The sequence below is a fragment of the Scatophagus argus genome, chromosome 8 (assembly GCF_020382885.2).
Source record: "Scatophagus argus isolate fScaArg1 chromosome 8, fScaArg1.pri, whole genome shotgun sequence".
Classification (NCBI taxonomy): Eukaryota; Metazoa; Chordata; class Actinopteri; family Scatophagidae; genus Scatophagus; species Scatophagus argus.
The window spans coordinates 3,012,074-3,031,828 of NC_058500.1; the positions used below are offsets into that span (position 1 = coordinate 3,012,074).

The 19,755-nt window shown below is 45.8% G+C and overlaps 1 protein-coding gene and 1 long non-coding RNA gene across 3 annotated transcripts; one reads left to right on the forward strand and one right to left on the reverse strand.

The window, feature by feature from the left end:
- Positions 1 to 236: 236 nt before the first annotated feature.
- On the reverse strand, positions 237 to 18,444 carry lima1a (LIM domain and actin binding 1a). 2 transcript variants are annotated; one of them, XM_046397871.1, is made up of 11 exons: positions 18,285 to 18,444; positions 16,548 to 16,767; positions 15,009 to 15,054; positions 11,295 to 11,675; positions 4,721 to 4,787; positions 3,348 to 3,442; positions 2,899 to 2,967; positions 2,694 to 2,745; positions 2,340 to 2,404; positions 2,129 to 2,262; positions 237 to 1,886 (listed from the first exon to the last, which is right to left on the reverse strand). In XM_046397871.1, the coding sequence occupies exons 2-11, from the start codon at positions 16,670 to 16,672 to the stop codon at positions 821 to 823; spliced, it is 2,100 nt and encodes a 699-aa protein (XP_046253827.1). In that variant the 5' UTR covers positions 16,673 to 16,767; positions 18,285 to 18,444; the 3' UTR covers positions 237 to 820. The 2 variants fall into 2 exon arrangements, with proteins under 2 accessions (XP_046253827.1, XP_046253828.1); XM_046397872.1 differs by lacking the exons at positions 15,009 to 15,054; positions 16,548 to 16,767; positions 18,285 to 18,444 and adding an exon at positions 13,246 to 13,395.
- Positions 14,375 to 15,340, forward strand: LOC124063825. The gene is made up of 2 exons (XR_006844159.1): positions 14,375 to 14,831; positions 15,080 to 15,340. It is a non-coding gene; the product is annotated as an uncharacterized LOC124063825 (long non-coding RNA).
- Positions 18,445 to 19,755: the final 1,311 nt, after the last annotated feature.

Sequence of the window (19,755 nt, forward strand, 5' to 3'; positions counted from 1 at the left end):
GAAGTTTGATCCAGGCGTTCGTGTTCCGTCTTGCGATGAAGTAACCGATTTAACTTTTGTATTCAAATTATGGTAATTAAAGGTTTTGGATTTCTGTGTAGCGTTCAAACTGCCTTTTCCACCTGCTCTGATATATCTGACTTGGCACAAACGAATGTTTTGACGCCTCACATCAGCTAAGACCGTGTTGTTCAGTATAATCAAACCCACATAAAATACATAAAATGTACAAAATGTTTTGTATATAACAATTTATTTAAACAGTAGCAATCTAAGATATTTGGTCCCCTGATTTAAAAAAACAACATTTTCCAGTTATTATATATAAAACAAAGGAACAAAAGTCTTTTTTTTTTTTTTAGTTGAAGATACATACAGAATGGCAACTGAAAAGAAAAGTGACAGAAACTGTTGAAAACTAAGCAAAGCCATTATTTTGGAATAACAGTGACAGAACAAAGCGCTGGCCTTCGCCTTCTTAAACTCCGTCAGCACATCTCGTCTCTTCTTACTAAACGTGACTCCGGTGACGAGAGCTACATTAGCTGTAAGAGGAAACATGTAACTGATAGAAAATTACGAAAGTCTTCAGACATTCCTGTTCAAAAAAATATTCATTTCCTGCCATTTGATGTCAGAGCGACACGTTCTCCAAACGTCTTGTACAAAGGTCTCGTGGGAATGGCTTCAGAAGTTTCAAAAAGTGTTCGAAGAGGCACAAAGAGTTCACACTGCAGCAACTCTGCTACGAAGAAGAAAACAGCTAAAAGAGAGTTAATGGCAAGAAGTCTTCTAAAGTGTCCGTTGTATATCAGTCAGTCTATACATCCTCCTCCTCCTCCTCTTCCTCCTCCTCGTAGTATCGGTTTCGTTTGATCATTTCCTCCACAGACAGCACCTGCTCCTCCTGTTGCTGCTCCTCCTCCTTATCATCCACCTCCTCGCTGTCCCAGAAGCCCACATCCTGAGACGACCGGCTGGCCTCCACCTCTCCTTCAGCAGACGAGATGTCTGTTGGCGTCTCCTTCTCCAGCACACCTACATCTTCCTCCTCCATCTTCTCCTCCTCCTCCTCCTCCTCCTCCTCCTGTACATCCGGAGTGTCGTCCTCCTCTTTGGTGAGCTGATGGTCTGACATGATTTCACCCTTCATCTCCCCTTCCTGTTCCTCCTCTCCCGAGCTGGTGTGAACGTCCACGCAGCTGTCCTCAGTGGGTGTCTGGCTGTCTGACGACTGGCCACCATGCTGCAGCTCCATGCTGGAGGGTTCGGGACTGAGCTCTCGGTCGTCCGCAGGAGGAGGCGGACTCGGTTTTCTGGCCTCAGGAGCAGGAGAGCTGCTGGCTGGTTCTGCCAGTGTGAAGGGCAAGCTGCGCTCCTTCAGGGAGGAGCTCCGGCGCAGGCAGGCCGTCTCTCTGGCCTCTTCAGGGGCTGAGAAGGGGGAGTCCTCCTCTGGGGGCCACTTGGGCCTGATGGGCTTGCTGGCAGAGCCCCCATCTGTGATGGCTTGGCCTCCGCCACGACTGGTCGTGTCCTCCAGCTCTGCTCGTGGCGGCCAGGAGATCTTTAGCCTGCGGGTCTCAGCGGGTCTGTCAGCCTTCTCTGATGATCCCTGTCCCAGAGCCTCCATAGTGGCTGTCAGCACATTGACTTTAGCCAGCGGGGAGTCCTCCACAGTGGGGCTGTCCATGTCTGAGCCCGGGACTGGGCTCTGGGTCTTGGGCTTGGTCTGAGGCGAGTTCTCACCACTCTCCCCTTTGCTCTCCCACAGCTCTTTGTGGGGCCGGTGGCCGAAGCCCTCGTCGTAGTTGCCTTTGGCCTTGAAGAGCTGGCAGAAGTGCGGCTTGCAGTAGACGCTGTTGTGCAGGGAGGCGTAGTTTGCCAAGCTGGCCAGTAGGGGAAGAGAAATGAAGATGTAATTAAAATCCTATAACAAGGTGAGCAATGATTGAAGACTGTATTTAATGTCTTACCTCATCAACTGATTTTTGTAAATACATGCTTATTCTGAACTTGTTTCAAACAAGTTGCGTCAGAGACACAAGTGATCCTCAGTTTACTTTTACCCTCTTTAGATGGAACCTCCAGTGTTTTAAAACATAATGTTTACATTTTGTGTCGTCCTCACCTGAGTTTGGTGTTGCAGTGTGAGCAGCGGAAGCAGGAGCTGTGGTAGACGTGCTGGTTGGCCACCAGCCTCTCCAGAGGATAGACAGTCTTTGTGCACGACACACAGGTCTCCCTGACGGGCAGGCGGAAGCTCTGCGCACACACAGTAAAACTCATGAACTCGCACGTCAGCATTACTGGGCACCTTCTGTGTTTCTGTGGGGACTCACCTTGGAGGTCTTGGGCTGAGAAGACTCCCTCTGATTGGAGGATGCAGGGCTGCTGGCAGCAGAGCCTGTGGGATCACAAAGAGACCAGTTTGAGAACAGGTTGTGACGTGCTCTGAACACTAGATGGAGCCGTTTCCATGTTTACAGAAACAAACCACAAACTAAACGATAGAGTTTACAAACTGAAGATTTCTGTAACTGTAAAAACTCTTTTAAAATGGATTTAGAATAATCTGCTTCAGGTGTTTTCCATTACCTACACCCAAGCATCCACTCTAATGACGGCCAAGTTCTCATTAGAGGGGAAAATTCCTTTTGTCTAGAGTCATATGAAGATGTGGAAAAGTAAATTACCGTTGCTCTCGGAGGTGAAAACTTTCCTGCTGTTTGGCTCGGAGTCTGGACTCTGTGACAGAAGAAGAGAGGACGTGAAGGACGAAGGACGTTTCTACTAAACTGTCACATATTCCTACGTGGCTACGGGCTTGACAAACAAACACCCATCACGTGGAATATCGAGTTTACAAGAGAAAACATGAATAAGCAGTTTTGTCCTCACCATGTCCAGAGTGCAGGGAGGGACGTTCTCCTTCTGCTGCTTCCCACTGAAACTGTCCAGCTGATCACTCTGATGGACGGACGAGAAACAAAACAGGAAGTTCAGTGATAATTAACCCATCATCATCATCATCATCATCATCACTGACAGTCTCAGCTGCCTGTGGCCTGTTTATTTGCGGATGTCACCGCGATGAGATGCCTCCTGGCCGTCTTCGCTCCAGAGTTAGTTTGGGTGATTGGATTTGACTGCAGGACAAAGACGTCACCTCGGAGGCTTCAGTGCCAGGCAGAGAAGTGGCGTAACGCTAAAGAAGTCTCAGTTGCGATGGCAAAGTCGGATATTGGCAGTTAAAGCGGTTTAGCGTTTAGCACTGGTCAAACTGGAGGCCACGTGTCAGGAGAAAACTGCTGGAATGAAATATGTTGTCTTGGAGGGTGAAGACTCACACTGACTGAGGAGGGAGGGACTTCCTGCTTGGAGATGGCTGCTTGGTAGAGGGCCATCCTGTCCCGGAGAGGAGTGGACTCTGCAAGACTTCCATCTGGTACAACACAAACACACACAAAATGTCAAAATTAAACCTCCACCACAGATCTTCATTAGCACAGCTGAGCCTGCATGTGGAAGCACATCACAGTTGAGGTTTGTCGGAGATGTTTTGTTTTTTTCTTTTTTCTTTAAATGTTTGATGCAGCTTTCAAATCTACGCATGCAGAACGCGCTCATCGGCATTTTTCCCTTACAGGCCGTTTATTGTTGAGAGCGTTCTGTGAGTTCGGCATCACACGACGGCCGACCCCGATGAGGATCACGGATCCTGTTTTTCCACCCATCCGAGTTCAGACGGAGTGCAGAATGTGCTGGTTGGTCATGCAGGCTGTGGACAGGAACACGAGGTCAGGAGTCATGTGCAGCGTGGAGGGGAAGCAGAGGTTTGTCTCTTCCTGTCTGCTGATCACAGGGGTTCTCCAGCAGTGGGTGACTTAGTCACTTCTGAGCAGGATGTCATCCATCAGGAGGAAGGCTGGACAGCACGTTTGTTTTTCAAAGGAAAGTAGGACTGCAATTTGAAAGGGGGGGTCTTTCGTAGCAGTGAAACCACAGAGCGCTGTGACTGGTTTACTCTTGTTTCCAGGCAGCTGTTGTCAGTGACCAAAGCCTCTGCGCTCTACCTGCTCAAACAGCAGCCAGACTCGGTCAGGCCTCTTTCACACCCAATCAGGCGTCACGGCAAAAACACCAGTAATCCCAGTCATTTTGAGTGTGGGTGGTGCGTTTAGGCTGCGGCGCAAAAATTTCGAACAGGGTCAGCTTTTGGAGAAACGTAACCTCACATCACGCTGCGTTGGCCAATCACATACACCAGCAATCAGACCAGCTGGTCAACGGTGTTGTTGGTCAAGCTGATTACGAACTGGACGCTAATCAAGTGGAGTTTACTGACCAAACGGTGACTCCACCCAGTCACTCTCCCACTGCTGCACGGCCCTGCGCTCGTCACCACAACATCCGACTGTCTGAATGAGGCTTTCAAGACTAGCTGGTGAACATTTCCTTACTAAAGGGACATTTCCCTCAGGAGCTGGTGGAGACCCGCAGTGAATACTGCATTCACCAGGTGGACACGAACATCACTCCAAACTGCAACTTTATTTATTCAACTACAAGTAAATATCATTGAAACTGACATATAGAAGCTGACATGACAAGCGCAAACTGCCGATGTCTGATTCATAGCAACATTAACATGGTTATAATGGTTAATTTAAGATATTTCCTTTCATCCCTCTAGTAAATGTGTAAAAGAAAGACTGTGTACCTCCCAGCAGCTGGTCCATGTTGGCAGCGTTACTGTTGTGTCCTCTACTTGTCTGCTCTCTGGACACCTGCAACAAAACAAACATAGCGACTGTCAGACATGCAGGAAATAAAACAATTCAAAACACACACACACACACACACACACCAGCCTCAGTGTGTTCTGCTTAACATGAAAACACACACTCACTTGGCCATCTGATGGTCACATGTTTCAACCAGGAGAGCAAACAGGCTGGAAGTCAATCAGGAACATCAAAGTGCGGAGAGACGAGCGAGATGCAAAGACGGGAGAGAATCACAGATAAAGTCTGTGTGTGTGTGTGTGTGTGTGTGTGTGTGTGTGTGTGTGTGTGTGTGTGTGTGCGTGTGTGTGTGTGGTCGTCCAGTCCAAACCACTTTAATCCCCTTATGAGCTCAGAGAGACGGAGCCTCAGACAGACACCCCGTCTGTCCTCAGCCGCCAGCCAAAACAAAACTAACTGATCATTTCTGTGTTGTGGCTTCACACTAAAACGTCTCGTCTTCCTTTTAAACACCCGAGAATCCATTCAGCCAGGATCTCCTCTTAAAACTTGGCCTCAGAAATCTGATGTGTGTCAGACACTAAAGAAACAATCAATTGTGTCGCCGTCACCCCTCCAACATCGCAGGAGCTTTTGTTATTTAAAATAAAAAATAACAAAAACGCTTCTACACTTCTGGTGGATCTGGTGAAGTCACGTCAGTTGACAAGTCTCGACTCTCCAGTCTCCTCCGGTCAATTAAAGTACAGATTACACAACAGGTCAGACTGTGAAGCTTCTACACGTTTAGCTTTTGGCCTGTAAGAGCCGCAGAGGACTGGCCCACGTCTTCGGCCCAACGCTGATCACTCAGGTGATTTACATGTACTGCTCCTTCTGTGCGTGCTGTGGATTCAGGTCGTTTTCTGGCTCACACGCCTGATGAAGCTGCGCCCTGACTGACTAACTTCAGCAGGTTTCGCAAGAGAACACGCAGCAGAAATTGAGGTGCATACTGAAAAACAAACATGTGTGGTTCGGACAAGTTTGTACTCATCAGTTGCCACTGGAGAAGAAGATGGAAAAGAAAGAAATTTGAGGACCTGCGCACTGTTCTGCTGCCAGAAAAACTCAGTCGAACACCAAAGTGTATTAATCTGCCGCTGAAAATAGTCCCCAACAAATGCAGAATTTCCTCCTGTCTGATAATGTTAGCTAAACTCTTCACCGGCTGTTTCAGAAAATCATTTTGCCCTTTTTGTGACCCACTCTTAAAGACGTGTTGTCATCAGGAACCAGCGAGGTTGGAGCTGAGCCACAGGGGAAAAATACAGAAAGATGGACTAAAGTATCGTTGGTTTTGGTCATTGGCATACGTAAAGATGCTGTACTGCAGCTGACCACCAGGGGGCCATCCAGATGTTTTGGCTTCACTTTTGAGGGGCTCTCATGTCGTCCATCTTTATGGTTTTGCTCTGTCTGACCAAAGTGTCTCCACCAACCTGAGAAAAATACCCGTCTCGTAAGCTGTTTTGTTCTACGTTCAGCTGGTCGCCAACATTTCACACTGTTTGGTGTTGCTCACATAGTGTACAGTGGACCGTGGCCAAACACAAACGTATTGAGAGTCAACCAAAACCTGGGGAAAAAAAACAAAAAACAAAAAATGAGCTCAAAGAGGCTAAAACAGTTCGGCAGGCTGAGGGGAACTACGCAGGACTGTGCTGTTTCACTGTGGATTAACGTACAAGTGAGAGCTTTCATAGACGTGCAGTCATTTGATCAGTCATAAAAACTGATATGAAAATATCAGAAAAACAGCTTTAATCTTTCTAAGTCTTGCAGCCCTGTGCTAAACTTTCACTCTTGTCAGGAGAGGATGATGAGCCAGACTATCACAGATGAGTTCACCTGAGCGCAAGTCTTTGCCAAATTCAAGTCTGAGCCAGTGTTGAGTTAGTCACTCATTAATAACACACACATGTATGACCACATACACACAGCGAGTCTGACTCTGCACTCAGAGTGGAAGTGGGCTTGTGTCTGGCGTTGGAGAACAGAGAAAAAGCCCAACAAAAGAAACCTTCATCATCATCATCATATATCCCTGAGGGGGGGGATTATCTTCCTAGGAACCGGAGTTGCAGCTTTGAAGGGGAGGGGGTGTCTGAGACTGGTGTGTGTGTGTGTACATGAGGAAGGGGTGTAAACAAGCAGCCGGGCCATACGAGGCCAGGCTGGGTCTCAGGAGGCTTGATCAGTGGGCCAGACAAAGAATCTGCCACTAATCCTGATACTATTAAAGCTCTCATTCAGACTGACAATTCCTCTCATGACTCCACCCTGTCCCTGAACTCACCACACACACACACACACACACAAAGACAAAACCCTCCTCTTACCTTAAGGCCAACCAAAACAAAGCAAAGACGGGAGACGACGGTACATACAGCACAAGTTAGAAGCCCTTTAAATAAGGTAATACACCCGACCCGTGTCACACAGTAACACCCCTGAAAGTGACCCGACACAGATGAAAGGAGCCACTGATAAAGTTAGCCCGTGAAGTGGGCCTTGAGAAGCCGCTCTCATTGCAGGCACTTTAATGAAAGACCTCTTTCAGCTTCAGTGAATCAAACAGACGTCAACAAAAACAGAACAAAGTAAAAGTAGACGGTGTGTGGCCGAGCAGTGAAGCCGGGAGCCCGTTCAGGGGCTAAACAAAGAAAACAAGGAGCACCATGTGAACGTCTGAATGAAACTTCATAGCTACCTCTTGTGCAGGCGAGCGGAGAAAAGGAGTCGGCGGAGAGACCGGAAGGTGAAGCCAGTTCGGAGGGAGTTCAGAATGAATCCAGCAGTGAGCTCTGGAGGGGAGACGCACAGACTGAGCAGAGCAGCCCAATCTGGCTTATGACAAGGGAGATGTGGGGTAGGGCCTCTGGAGATGGTTTAGAGGAAGGAGGAGGAGGAGGAGGGAACATTAGGCTGGGTGGGAAAAGGACAGGCGACATGGAGCAGGTGTTCCAAAGGAGGCTGTTCAACAGGGGGTGCGGCCGGATGGAGGTGGGGATGATGACAGGAAGGGAGGCAAAGTGTGCCGTGCCGTTACTCCCTCACCCATCTGTGTATTTGCATTTGTTTTTTTGTTGCTGTCCCCCCAGCCTCAGAATGGGGTGGCAGGCATATGGGGTGGAGTCATTAGGCAGAGACAGGAGGGTGGTGGTGGAGGAGCAGCTGGTGCAGGGGGTGGGAGTAAAGCAGGGACGGGGGGGATAGGTGGGGCCGAGCTGGGGCCGAGTGTGTGGGAGTGTGTGTGAGTGTGTGTGTGTGGGAGGGAGGGCTTGGTTTGCAGGCACAGTGAGGGTCAATTAATTTCAGAGTGGCTCATGACTGCACGCTTCACCCAGCCAGGAGGGGGGTGGATGGAGAGGGTGGGGGTTATTTATGGGCTGGGGGAGTCTGCCGCCATGCTCGCAGCCCTGTGAGGCTGCACAGCGGGGCTTTGAGCTACAGGCTAAAATAGCTTTGTCACTGTAAGAACGTCAACATATTAATGTGATGGCTGAGTTGGTTCAGCGTCTTAGCGTGCGTTCATCCTGACGGGGATGCGAATGACTGAACCAAATTTCCTGGTAATCCATCCAAGGGTTTAATTTCACCCAGGACAACAAATAGAAACCTTTTGGTGGCGCTAGAGGAAAAGTCAGGAGATCAGCAAAAGTCTTTAGGATTCATGCTCCAGGGTGCATGCATGTCTGAAGAAAATTTAATTGAAACCAAGTAAGCAGTTGTTGAGATATTTCAGTCTAGATGGAGCCCCTCCTATGCAGAGTGTGGAGGTGGAGGTCTTTGATGATGTGTGGAAAAGGAAGGAGGGGTTGAGAGGGAAAGCAGATGAGAAGGACGGAGGGCTGAAGAGAGCAGAGAAGTGGACAACAGGGATGATTGATGAGGCGGGGAGGGGAGGAGGAGAGCTCTGACGGCCCGAGGGGAGATGGTCTGAAGAGGAGCAGAGTGCAGATCAGCTGTCTGCAGTCATGAGCCCACCAGCCTGCACCATGACATCATCCACCCTGTGAAGAGGAGCTCAACAAAAGGAGGAGCAGAAGGCCCGGCCTCAGCCCTACAGTGGACGCCATTGTAAAGGCCTCTGGATTCTGTGTCTTCAGAATTGTACAGATCCTGGAGTGCTGTTCCAGGATTTCTCTAAAACAATCCCTCCTTTGGTAAGTCAGCTATGCAACATGCAGTAAAAGTCTCTCCAGATCCCTCCAACTCCCTGCTGCTCTCCTTGATCTCACACAGCCCACACAGGAGGTCAGCGTTGAGTTAAGAGCGAGGAAAAAAAACAAAGTCTTTGTTATAACAGAACCTTTTTTTTTTTTTTTGTGTTTTCTGGTTAAGACTCGCTCTTTTGCCAAGCGCCACTCAATTGTTGATACTGGATCTCATCAAATCTCAACATAAAAACATCACAGGGACAAAGAATAAGTCTGGTGCTGGTTTGTGTTTATCTTATTCACAACAAGTCGTATGAAAAAAAGACCAAAACCAAATCCTACAAATAATAAAGGGGTTTGACGAGAAGTTAGCCAAAAGGGAGCAGGGAAGGAAGAGAGTGATGGGATTAGAAAAATAATGCAAAATGGAAAGTCTGATGGAGCTACCAGGTTTGTGAACAGACATACAGATTACAAGCTAGCTAAAGCCGCAGCTAAAGGTAGCTCTTTACGTACATAGGCGTGCACAGCGACGGGGGGATGTGATCCCAAGCTCAGCGGCAGCTCAGCAACAGCAAACCTCCTCAGGTTGTTCCAGAGAAATTCTGGTTTGTTTTTGCAGCAGAAGAATGTAAGAAACATTAAGGTTAAAGATGACGACGTGTTCGTTCGTTGTGCTTTGCCTCTGCATGACTCCCTGCGTCGCGAAGTGCAAATTTCGTACAATGTGAAGGCAGCCGAGATACCTGTTCATTCAGAGCCTGATATCTTATTGACAGCTCAAACTTGATTCTATTAAAAACACATCAGTGACTGTTGCTAAGGGTGACATGTCCCACATAAGTCGTCATCTGAAGGTGTATTAGCTGCACAGTAAATATAAAGCTTAGCACATGATGAATTAGCAAAACCTCAATTTAATATTTTTACACTTGGGTTTTGGTACAGAACAAATAAACAAAACTCAACATGTTAATTCATGAGCATTTTGCATTTTGCATGACTGGTGACGGATAGCGTTTGGGTCTGTTTGCCTGGAAGACTCGCTCTTGCTCACAAGATTTACAGGAATAGACGAGCAGAAATTGTTAAGGAGTGGCAGTTTGCCTGGGGAATTGGCTCGGCAGTGAAGCGGCTCACTGAACTTCTCTAATGAGGCTGTTCGTACCTGCCGCTCATAACGTCCACTCAGGCAGATTCTCAAAGAAACAGAAGGAGGCATTCAAAGAAACCCGGCTTGGAAAATATCCGACTTAAACTTGAAATTTTGAGAGAAACCAATAGGTTTGGTGCTGAAAGCAACAGGGTAGGGAACTGGGCAAGTATTGAGACACGAACTCACTCGTTGTTGTTTTTTTGGTCTCTCCATTGTATTTGTTGCCAATAACACAAATACAGAACATCACCAGACTTGTCCTACCCTGCAGCATTCTAGTTCTGCATAAAAAGAGAAAAACCATGCATACTTAATTTGCCACAGTCAAAACCTTTAACCAACAGCTCCAACCTGCAATAACTGATTTTTCTGGCCACCTTTGGGGGCTAAAAGTCTAAAGTCTAAACATTGCGACCAGAACAATGAGTTAGTAGATGCAAAAAAGTTCCACTGAGCTGAAGGGAGCAGCAGAGTTAAATGGGGATTTTTTATTTTATTTTATTTTATTTTTTTAAAAAGTGCTCATCAGTACAAGTGAGCCCTTTCAGACACATGAAGTCATGTGATGCAGTGTTCATATTAAAGTCTAGATTATAGCAGCTTTAAAGACCATGCTGCCATTTTTCTGATCAATTATTTATAGTGTAGCTTAAGCTTCATATTGTTTTGTAATGTTCTCTTCCTGTCATAAATAGCTGCTCTGTGTTGAGGAAACACAGCGTGGCCGTTGTTAGCGTGTCACACTTCGGCTGTGAGCACTTTACATTTTACACGCCTCGAGCAAATGCATGACTGGACATTAAATGCCTCCACTTTTATGCTGAACGAAAACAATCAGCTGCCCGGGGCCAATGAACTCCAGTCAATGATGCTTGTCCAAAAGGATGTGCAAGTCAGTCAGCTGAGTGTGTGTGTGTGTGTGTTGGGGTGAAGGATGAACGAGTGAGGCAGCACCATGTGACTCGCAGCATGACGGCTCTGGAGGGATGTGACCTCTTTCAGAACAAGCAGACTTTTTACTTAAACAACCGAAGCTACTTGTGAGTTTTTCTGTCTGAAGAATCTGAAACGGTCTTCAGTTTCATTTCAGACCGCTAACTCAGCCTTTTGGCCCCAAAGACGTGGAAGAGAAAACACCTGATGGGCTCTAATGACCCTGTGGACACATGACGAGATGCTGACATGACTTGCCTTGTTGGTCAGGTTCTCCCCCTTCTCAAACATCATCTTGAGGCTGTTGAGAGGAACGCTGGGCTTCTCGGAGTCAGGAACTTCAGCTGCTGCCGCGGCTCCCTCCTGCCCCTCCGGTTCTGGGCTGGGTTTCGTCTCCATGTCGGTCAGATCCTCGGGTCGAGTCAGCTGGTAGCAGCCGGTCTCAGAGGGAGCCTGCGTCTCCGGCTCAGTGTCCAGGTCTCGAGAGGTGGTGGTTTTCGGGCAGTCGGACTGGTTGTTGATCTGTGTTGTGGGTGCAGGTTTGGGGCCTGTCGATTGGGTCTGTTGTTGTTGTTCCCAGCGTTTCTTTAAAACACTCAGATTCCCGCTGCGCACTGTGGAGGGTAGAGGCTCCACAACCTGCAGAAGAAAGTAAACACTCGGCTGTTATTTATGACAAGCTGAGTCCCAAAATGCATTTGAATAAGAGGTCCCGGCTTGGTTAAACGATGAGGCCGGAAATCATCACTATTGATTAAATTGTCTCATGAAAGCCAACACCAACAAAGTGTTAATCAGAACCATCAGCCCCAAGTAGTTTATTTATTTTATATTTATCAGCCAACTGACTAATTAACTAATTGTTTCAGCTCTACACTCATCATGCTGTAGATCCACAAGACAAGGACCCCTGACTGATTTAAGGTGGGTTTAAGACCTAAAAAATAAATGCACACACGGTGAAAATGTCGTAGAATTTCAGATAAATCAAACAATTTAACAATTCCACTTGTTTAAATTCATTCTACAAACATTTGCATGTGCAGTTGGCCCCAGATCAGATGCAGGACTAGAACTCAGCAGATTTATTGACAAATTATTTCATTGTCAATAAATCTGCTGATATTTTCTCAATTAATCATGTCGTTTGTTTATAAAATGTCAGGAAAGAGCAGAAAATTGTCATCTGCATCTTGAAATTGCTCCTTTTAAATTAAAAAGCCTGAAGATATGTAGGTTATTGGGCTTATACCAGGAAAACTAATTTCGTTCCATCTCGTTTTTAATGTGTGAAATGACAAAGCTCCTTGAATCCTTGAATCCTTGAAATAACTATCATGTTAAGACAAAACATCAAATTAGAGAACCATAAAACATTTGTCATTTTAGTTTCCAAAGTGATCAAACTAAGGATCAGTTACCTCAATAGTTGCCAATTAATTGTTTGTCACTCACAAAAACAAGCACAACTAAGCGTTTAAGCCAGAAGGTTGTGGATCTACAAGACAAAGAGACCTTTAACTGACATTTTGTGGAAGTTCATTTTTGAATTAATGACTAAATAAGACATTGAAGTAAGAATGAAAAACGGTTAATTGATTATTTTGTCAGAGAAATGCCAGAAAAAAAAGTGAAAAACATCTTTTACAAAATCCCTGAAACTCGAGTCGAGCTTCTCAAACTCCATATGTGTTTTGTCTTTCACATGCTGCACTGAAACAGCTGCTGATTGATTTCCTGTCAATCGACTCATTCTTAACTGACTTCACAGCTGAAGTCTGACGCTTACTGTGCAAACTACACACACACACACAAAATATGAACATGATTCACTATTTCTAAAGACAAACACTGAGGGATGCTAGCTGCTCTCCAAATCTGTTTTTAGTTTACTCAGTGAATTCCACCAGTGCTGGACTCTCGCCACCAACTGATCCTCCAACTGCTGAATGAAGGTAAAAAATACAACACTGTCCACACACACACACACTCTCAGGCTAAACTACATGTCAGCATTCATGCTAGCAAACACCTTCAGCTACAAGAGATGGAGAAAAGACTGTGAAGCGAGGAAACACAACCCACAGCACAACAAGACAAAGAGCTGCTCAGCATGCACAACTGAACCTGGATCTGCTGGATACACAACAGAAAGCAACACAGCAGGAAAGACTTGGGGGAAAAACTTCCAAAGCAGTGAGTTAAAAACCTGAGAAAAGAGGCTGAAGACCCGACCGTCCAGTTGGCGTTCGTGTGTGTGTGTGTGTTAAAGTGTGTGGAGTGTGTCCAACGGCCGGCTGGAAATGCTTCGAGCTGTCCCAGATGTGTGAGTCTTGAGAAGTGATCAGAGCAGCATGAAGTTAAGTAGCCCACCCCCTACAACACAGAGGGAAGGAAACGCAGAGGGAGTGAAGAGGGGGGTGAGGGGTGAGGGGCGGGGGAGGGACAGAAAATCAGAAACAGAGACCATCAGTGAGCGAACGAGGGAAAATAAGTCCAGTAAAGAGGGAAAGAGAGAGAGAGAGAGTGCTGGAAGCCTGAACTTTTCCCAAAGACAAAGCCTGGATAAACTAATCTCCTGATAGGCCGTCTCCACTCTCATCTCCCGTCTGCTGGATGCCAGAAAAAAAAGGCTACAGATCAATCATATATTGACAGGAGGGACAACAAAGAAAAGCCTTGGAAAGAAAAACCCCAAAAGACTGGGAAATACTCTGTCTATGAACAGAAATATGTGTGTGTGTGTGTGTGGAGTGGCGTTGACCAATCACAGGTGAGCGGGCTTTGGTTGCATGCAGGTAAGCAGATCACATGGAGAGTGAAAGAAGCGGAGTCGGCTATCGTCTGATGATGATTTAGCTTTTTAGAGATTTATCTGCCTTCAAACGGATATCCGTTTGCAGAGATTCATCAGAGTGACGTTATACAAGTTTCTCGGCAGTGCATCCAACAGTTAAGATATTTTAGTCAAAGGTGCCACCTCACGCTGGTGCGACAGGAAAGGCCCGAGGATCACTATAAGATTCATCATCTGGGGACCATGAAAGTCTGAGCAAAATTTCAAGGCAATTCATCGAGCAGTTGTTGAGACATTTCAGTCGGGACCAAAGTGGTGGACTGAAGGAGCACAACATAACAGAAAATCCCATCCAACACAGCATTCAGCTCTACTAAAACAGCAGAAAAATGTTAAACTCCCACTGGCAAACAAAGTCTCCAGCACACTGAAACATCAACTGAACGATCACAACACACTGAACGCACCCACAAGGCTAAAAAGCTCTTAACCCCGACTGGTCTCCTTCAACTCATTAAAGATGTAACAATAACGAGTGGACCAGCAGGGTCTGTACAGCATGAAAGGAAGGAGAAGTACTGTGCAGAAGTACAAGCGAGATTTCTACTTTTTACTCCACTACTTTTATCTGACAGCTACGGTTGCTTTGATTTTACATGAAGGATTTGATCACATTATTATAAAGACTGCAGGTCTGGCACTGCATTCCCACACTGGCATCACCCTGAATCTCTGTGAAGACATGCTGGGATTTAAACGAAGTCACCAAACCCTGTGATGATGACCCTGATTGATGAGCAGCCAAGTCCTGTGTGTGTGTGTGTGTGTGTGTGTGTGTGTGTTTTCCCACACAGCCCTGAGACAAAACATCTCATCAGGTAACGTCTGGGCAGGTGGAGCTCCTCAACCAGCTGCAGTAACACACTGAATACATTTTGAAGACACAACGATGAAAATCCGCTAATGCAGTGAAGTTACCGTGGAGACCCACAAGTCAGGTACCTTTATTTTCTTGCACGAACAAAAAAGAAAAAATTCAATTTAATATCTTAAGTACATTTTACTGTTACTTTTGATGAAGTATTTCATTACTGATACTTTTACTTGTGTAAAGGACATGAATACTTCTGTGTGTGTGGATACCGGACATGTTTCATACTGAGTGTGGTACCCACCGCTTTCTTCTTCTCTGCATTGCCTTCCTCTGCTGCCATCTGGTACCTGGTGGGGACAAATTGGGGGACAGACAGTAAAATTGAGGGTCAAACCACCATCACATACTGTGACAAAGTAAGAAGCAGGAGCAGCTGGTCCACACCCAGGGAGTTAATATGGAATATTCCTGCTCCTCTTCAAAAACATTGGATGATTTCATGTTTTCCAGTAAATCTGGATGGAAGATCTTCAGCCCACGTCAGGTCACACAGAGGACACAGGAAGTGAAGAGCGGATCCAGTCTTCTGTCCATCTCAGCTTCTATCCAGACTCTGTTGTCGGGTTTTGTCTCTCTGTTCCTAACTGGGAGTGTTTCTGCTGGGCCTCACGTGAAGACGCCGGATGGACTCCAGTTCAGAGGACAGTTTATTTACGGATTTTACGCTCCAATTTAGCTTTTAATAAGAGAGTTTGTAGAATATGGTAAACCTTTAGTAAAAAAGTAAAAAAAAATCTACATTTTTGGTACAAAATACATAAGATGCCTGCACACACTCAGAAACTGCTATACTTTTCTTCTTCCTTTTGTGAGCCTGTGGCTTTAGGATCTGGCAGGAAGTGGTTGATGATGAGTGGATATTGACAAGCATGCAGTTACATCAACTCGTTTGTGTCTGTCAGAGGAGGGAGAAAGTAGTTTTTAAGAAGAATTTTTATTAAATCATTCTTAGCTCAGCTTAGAAATGTGTACGTATGTAGACACTGGGATTAGAAGAAGAATAGACTGGAAATTCACATTATTGGTTGCCAAAAGCAAGACCACTTGTGAATTAAAGATGACTCCAGCTTAAGATCAATGACTTGCTGTTCCTCAGCTTTAGATCAGTGGGTCCCAATGGATTCATCATGTTCGATATGACAGTTGCTGCTCGGACTGCTTAAAGGAAGAGTTTAAAGAGACACGGAGAGAAATTTCTCTTCCGTTTAATGTTTGCATGTTGCGAGATTGTCTTCTCCAGATCTGTGACAAAAGTCTCAGTGAGCTCCTGTTCCGAAAAATTATTCATTATGAAAGACCATTTCTTACACCCCGGAAGCCTAACACACACTGCCCACAAGCAGAGCAGCACTAACTCCTAGTGGCCACATGGAGGAAGTACAGAGATTAAACCTCCTAACGCAGAACCACCTTCTCCATTCACAAATGAGTAACTTGATATGTTGTGTTGAGCAGGTAAAAGAGGGGAAGCACTGGTCGGTGGTGCACTTCCATAGTCACCACAGTAAAGTCTGAACTGCATACGCCACAAGCACATCTGGAATAACCGGCTGGGGCTGATGGGGTGATAATCACAGAAAAGAGCAAAACGAAAGTCAAAGGAGCTGGGAGAAGGTTTTCTGATGAAGACTCATGATCTCATTTCTGATGAAGCGCAGAGGAGACGACAGGGTGAGCCGACAGGTTAACACGAAAGGCTTATCTGCTGAGTGGCTGTTGGTGAATTATTAAAGTCATGGTGGAAACCAGAGGCACAGAGACACACCGAGCTCAGACTTACTTGGAGAAGCGCTCTGCGATGGCGTTGTTTTTACCCCGGGTGGAGACGATGGACAGCTCCTTGGCGGTGACCCTCAGCGACTGGGACGCCCACTGCCTGCGGCTGAACGGAGCGACGGAGGCCATCTTTGCTGCACGTCTGAGAGATCAATCGGTCTTGTCAGCTTGCCAGGAACACCAGTCGAATATCAGAGACAGGACAGGATGTGGAGAGAAGGAGGCTGTTGAGACAAACGAAAGCAGAAATGCAAATAAAATTCAGCTGGTTGATTTAACCTTGAGAAGAAAAACCTTTCCTGTAGATTTAAATTTCTATTACGCCCTTCTCACGCTGCTAAATAAATGCCACACTGTTGTCTTCTTCACTAAACAGGCTTCACATCAGACATGTCAGGCAGACTGGTCTATCAGTACAAAACCTCACCCAGAAATCAATACGTTTTAAGGCAGACTACACATTTGACTTTGTGTCACCACTGCAGGATGGACTGGCTCCCCGACTGAGTGGGCCAGAAAGTCAATAGAGCGCGTCACACAGCCATTGACCATCTGTTCCCTGTGTGACTCTGCTCTAACTGAGCCTCCAGGGCGAGTACCAGCACACAAGACAACTGATAGGCCTGCATCACAAAAAAAAAAAAAAAAACCCCAAAAAAACACTCTTACAACACACACAAGCCTCTACCTGCTCGCCTCTTCTGCAACTTCACAGCCTCGAGGCCGAGGACAAGCAGACGCATGCAGCGCCGCCGTCAGCTTACAGCAAATAACTGTCATCTGTGAGTTACACGCTCCGGGTGAATTTAACAATGAGGTCGATGAGCCAGTTGGTGACGTGACGACAAGAGCCTCCAGGGTCCCGACTCATCGGCTCGACGTCACTCAGCAGGTGGATGTATTGTTGGACGTTGCCGAGTTCGAACTTGTTAAATTCTACAGCACTTTTGTGTTAAGTGCACTGAGATGGTCAAAGTGAGATTCACAACTGGCAGTTTGATACAGTATTTGTACCTTTTCAGCATTGATGGATCTGCTGATTATTTTCATGAGTGATTCATCTTTTGGCCTAAAAATACATATATTAAAAAAAATACTGAAAAATACCCCAAATCTATTAGAGTCCAGGATCAGCAAATTCTGTCATGTAAGAAGACAAAAAAAATGGCTTACATGATCATCACACACACTGTAGGATGCTGACAAATGAGCATATAACATGTCAAGAAGACTGAAAATGCCCATCAAAATTTCCTGAAGGTCTTCGATTGTCTTGTTTTATGCAATAAAAAGTCCAAAACCCAAAGATATTCAGTTTACAGAGCTGTTAAACAGAGAAAAGCAGCACATCCTCACATTTTGCTTGACAAATGACTAAAAACATCCATCAGTTATTCCAAACTCGCATCTCACAACTGTCAAACAAAGAACAAACGGAGACTCTCTCCAGACTTCGATTCACATCTTCACTGTCACAAGGTTTAGATTACAAACAAAGCAGCATGTAAAACTGGTGCAGGCCATGCAAAGCCAGGTTTTACAGTCCTGTGTCACGGTATCAACAAGCTTCCCCGACATCAGGAGAAGCCGACGAGGTGCCTCAGGTGCCTGATTATAAATGTTGAAGATGAAAAGACCACTCGGATGCTTGATTTCAAAGTTTGGAGTAACACACTGTAAAGAAGCTCAGTTTCTCCACCCAAACTAAACCTGTCATTTGTACAAAACAAGAACCACCTACCCGTGAGTGTGCGAGCCGATTCAGTCCCTGACGTTGGTGTGTTTCAGATGTCGTCTGCTGCTGCTGCTGCTGCTGCTCTATTTCCTGCTCTTTTCACTCCTCAGCTGCTGCCTCCTGTGCTTTTGAGCAGACCGGGAAGTAGGAGGAGCCCCAGGGCTTCCATTTAATTCCTGTCAGCCAATCGTGAAGCAGCCTTCACCTCCACCTGGCAGGTATGAGCTCTCTGTCCCGCTGTCCAATCAGCAGGGCCCAGCGTGAACCTGAAGGTATGTGAGACAAGCAGCCTGTAGGGCCCAGTGTTGAACAGCATGGCAGACGAACAGCAGGGACAGAGGGGGAGGAGAGGGGGAGGAGAGGGGTGTGGGGAATCCCACGCCGGATTCCTGGAAGCTGAGTGAACTGCAGACTGCTGACTGCTTACTTTTCTCACAAGGTCAAGACTTCAGAGGATGTGACTCATTCACAATCTTGGCTGAAAGGAGGAGGAGGAGAAGAAGAAGAAGAAGAAGGTGTGGGCGGGTTAAAGAGAGAAAGATGTAATTAAAGATGAGATAGTTTTGTTTATAAAAGAGGAATCTTCACCTAAACTGTAATCGTTAAAAGATCTGGTTTTTCAGAAACTAAAACGAGATTTCAGCAGTCTGACCTGCACAGATCAAATGAGCATCAGCCAAACTCGAGTTGTTTTTGGCACAGATTGTCCTTCTTCTTCATCTGGCTAAGAGGAAATGTTGTCCTAAAAACACAGCAACTTTGGAAGAAACTTTTATTGGACAAACTCCAGACTGCTTAAGCCTCGTGTTATCTTTAGAAAATAGTTTCAATTTCACACTTTACAACTTTTACAGATTTTACCAAGGGTCACTTATAAAACCCTTTTGTAAAGTACATTTTGGCACCTGAATTTCATCGTTAAACAGCAACCACTGCAGATGAAAATGCATCTGACGCGACGTGTTTCGCCGGTCTAATCTATTTTCATTTGTAATTTGTTGATTATTTTCTCCATTAATTGACTGAGTTAATGGATCTTAATGCATAAATCATCAGAAAATGCTGAAAGCACGACATCCTGCCGTCCAAAGTGACATCTTCATGTATCTCATCTTTTCTGACCAACAGTTCAAAACACTAAAATATTCAACTTAAGAGAAGAGAAATTAAGCTGTAAGTTGTCACATAGAGAAGCAAAAACTGTCACCTGTTTGACAGTTTTACTTGAAAAGTTATTTAAATGAATGAACAAACAGTTGCTGATTGTTTCACTTCCATCATCATCATCATCATTAAACATATTCTGCCTGTGTTCTTCACTTTCCCACCATGTTCGAGGGGGGGAACAATGACGCCCTCTGGGATCGTTAGCCTCCAGCTCTGTGGTATCCCTAAAGGCTTTCAGCTCCATCACCTCCATCAGTTTGCTGGGCTTCCTCATCTCACCTCAGAAAATTCCCGACAATTTCCAACTAAA

What these genes read in the sequence shown, in the direction of transcription:
- lima1a (XM_046397871.1), bottom strand. Translation starts at nt 16,672, where the DNA reads ATGGCCTCCGTCGCTCCGTTCAGCCGCAGGCAGTGGGCGTCCCAGTCG. An exon ending in TTTCACCTCCGAGAGCAACG is followed by an intron (nt 2,405 to 2,693) that starts GTAATTTACTTT and finishes GTGATCCCACAG; the next exon opens with GCTCTGCTGCCAGCAGCCCT. An exon ending in CACTGCAACACCAAACTCAG is followed by an intron (nt 1,887 to 2,128) that starts GTGAGGACGACA and finishes CCTACTGGCCAG; the next exon opens with CTTGGCAAACTACGCCTCCC.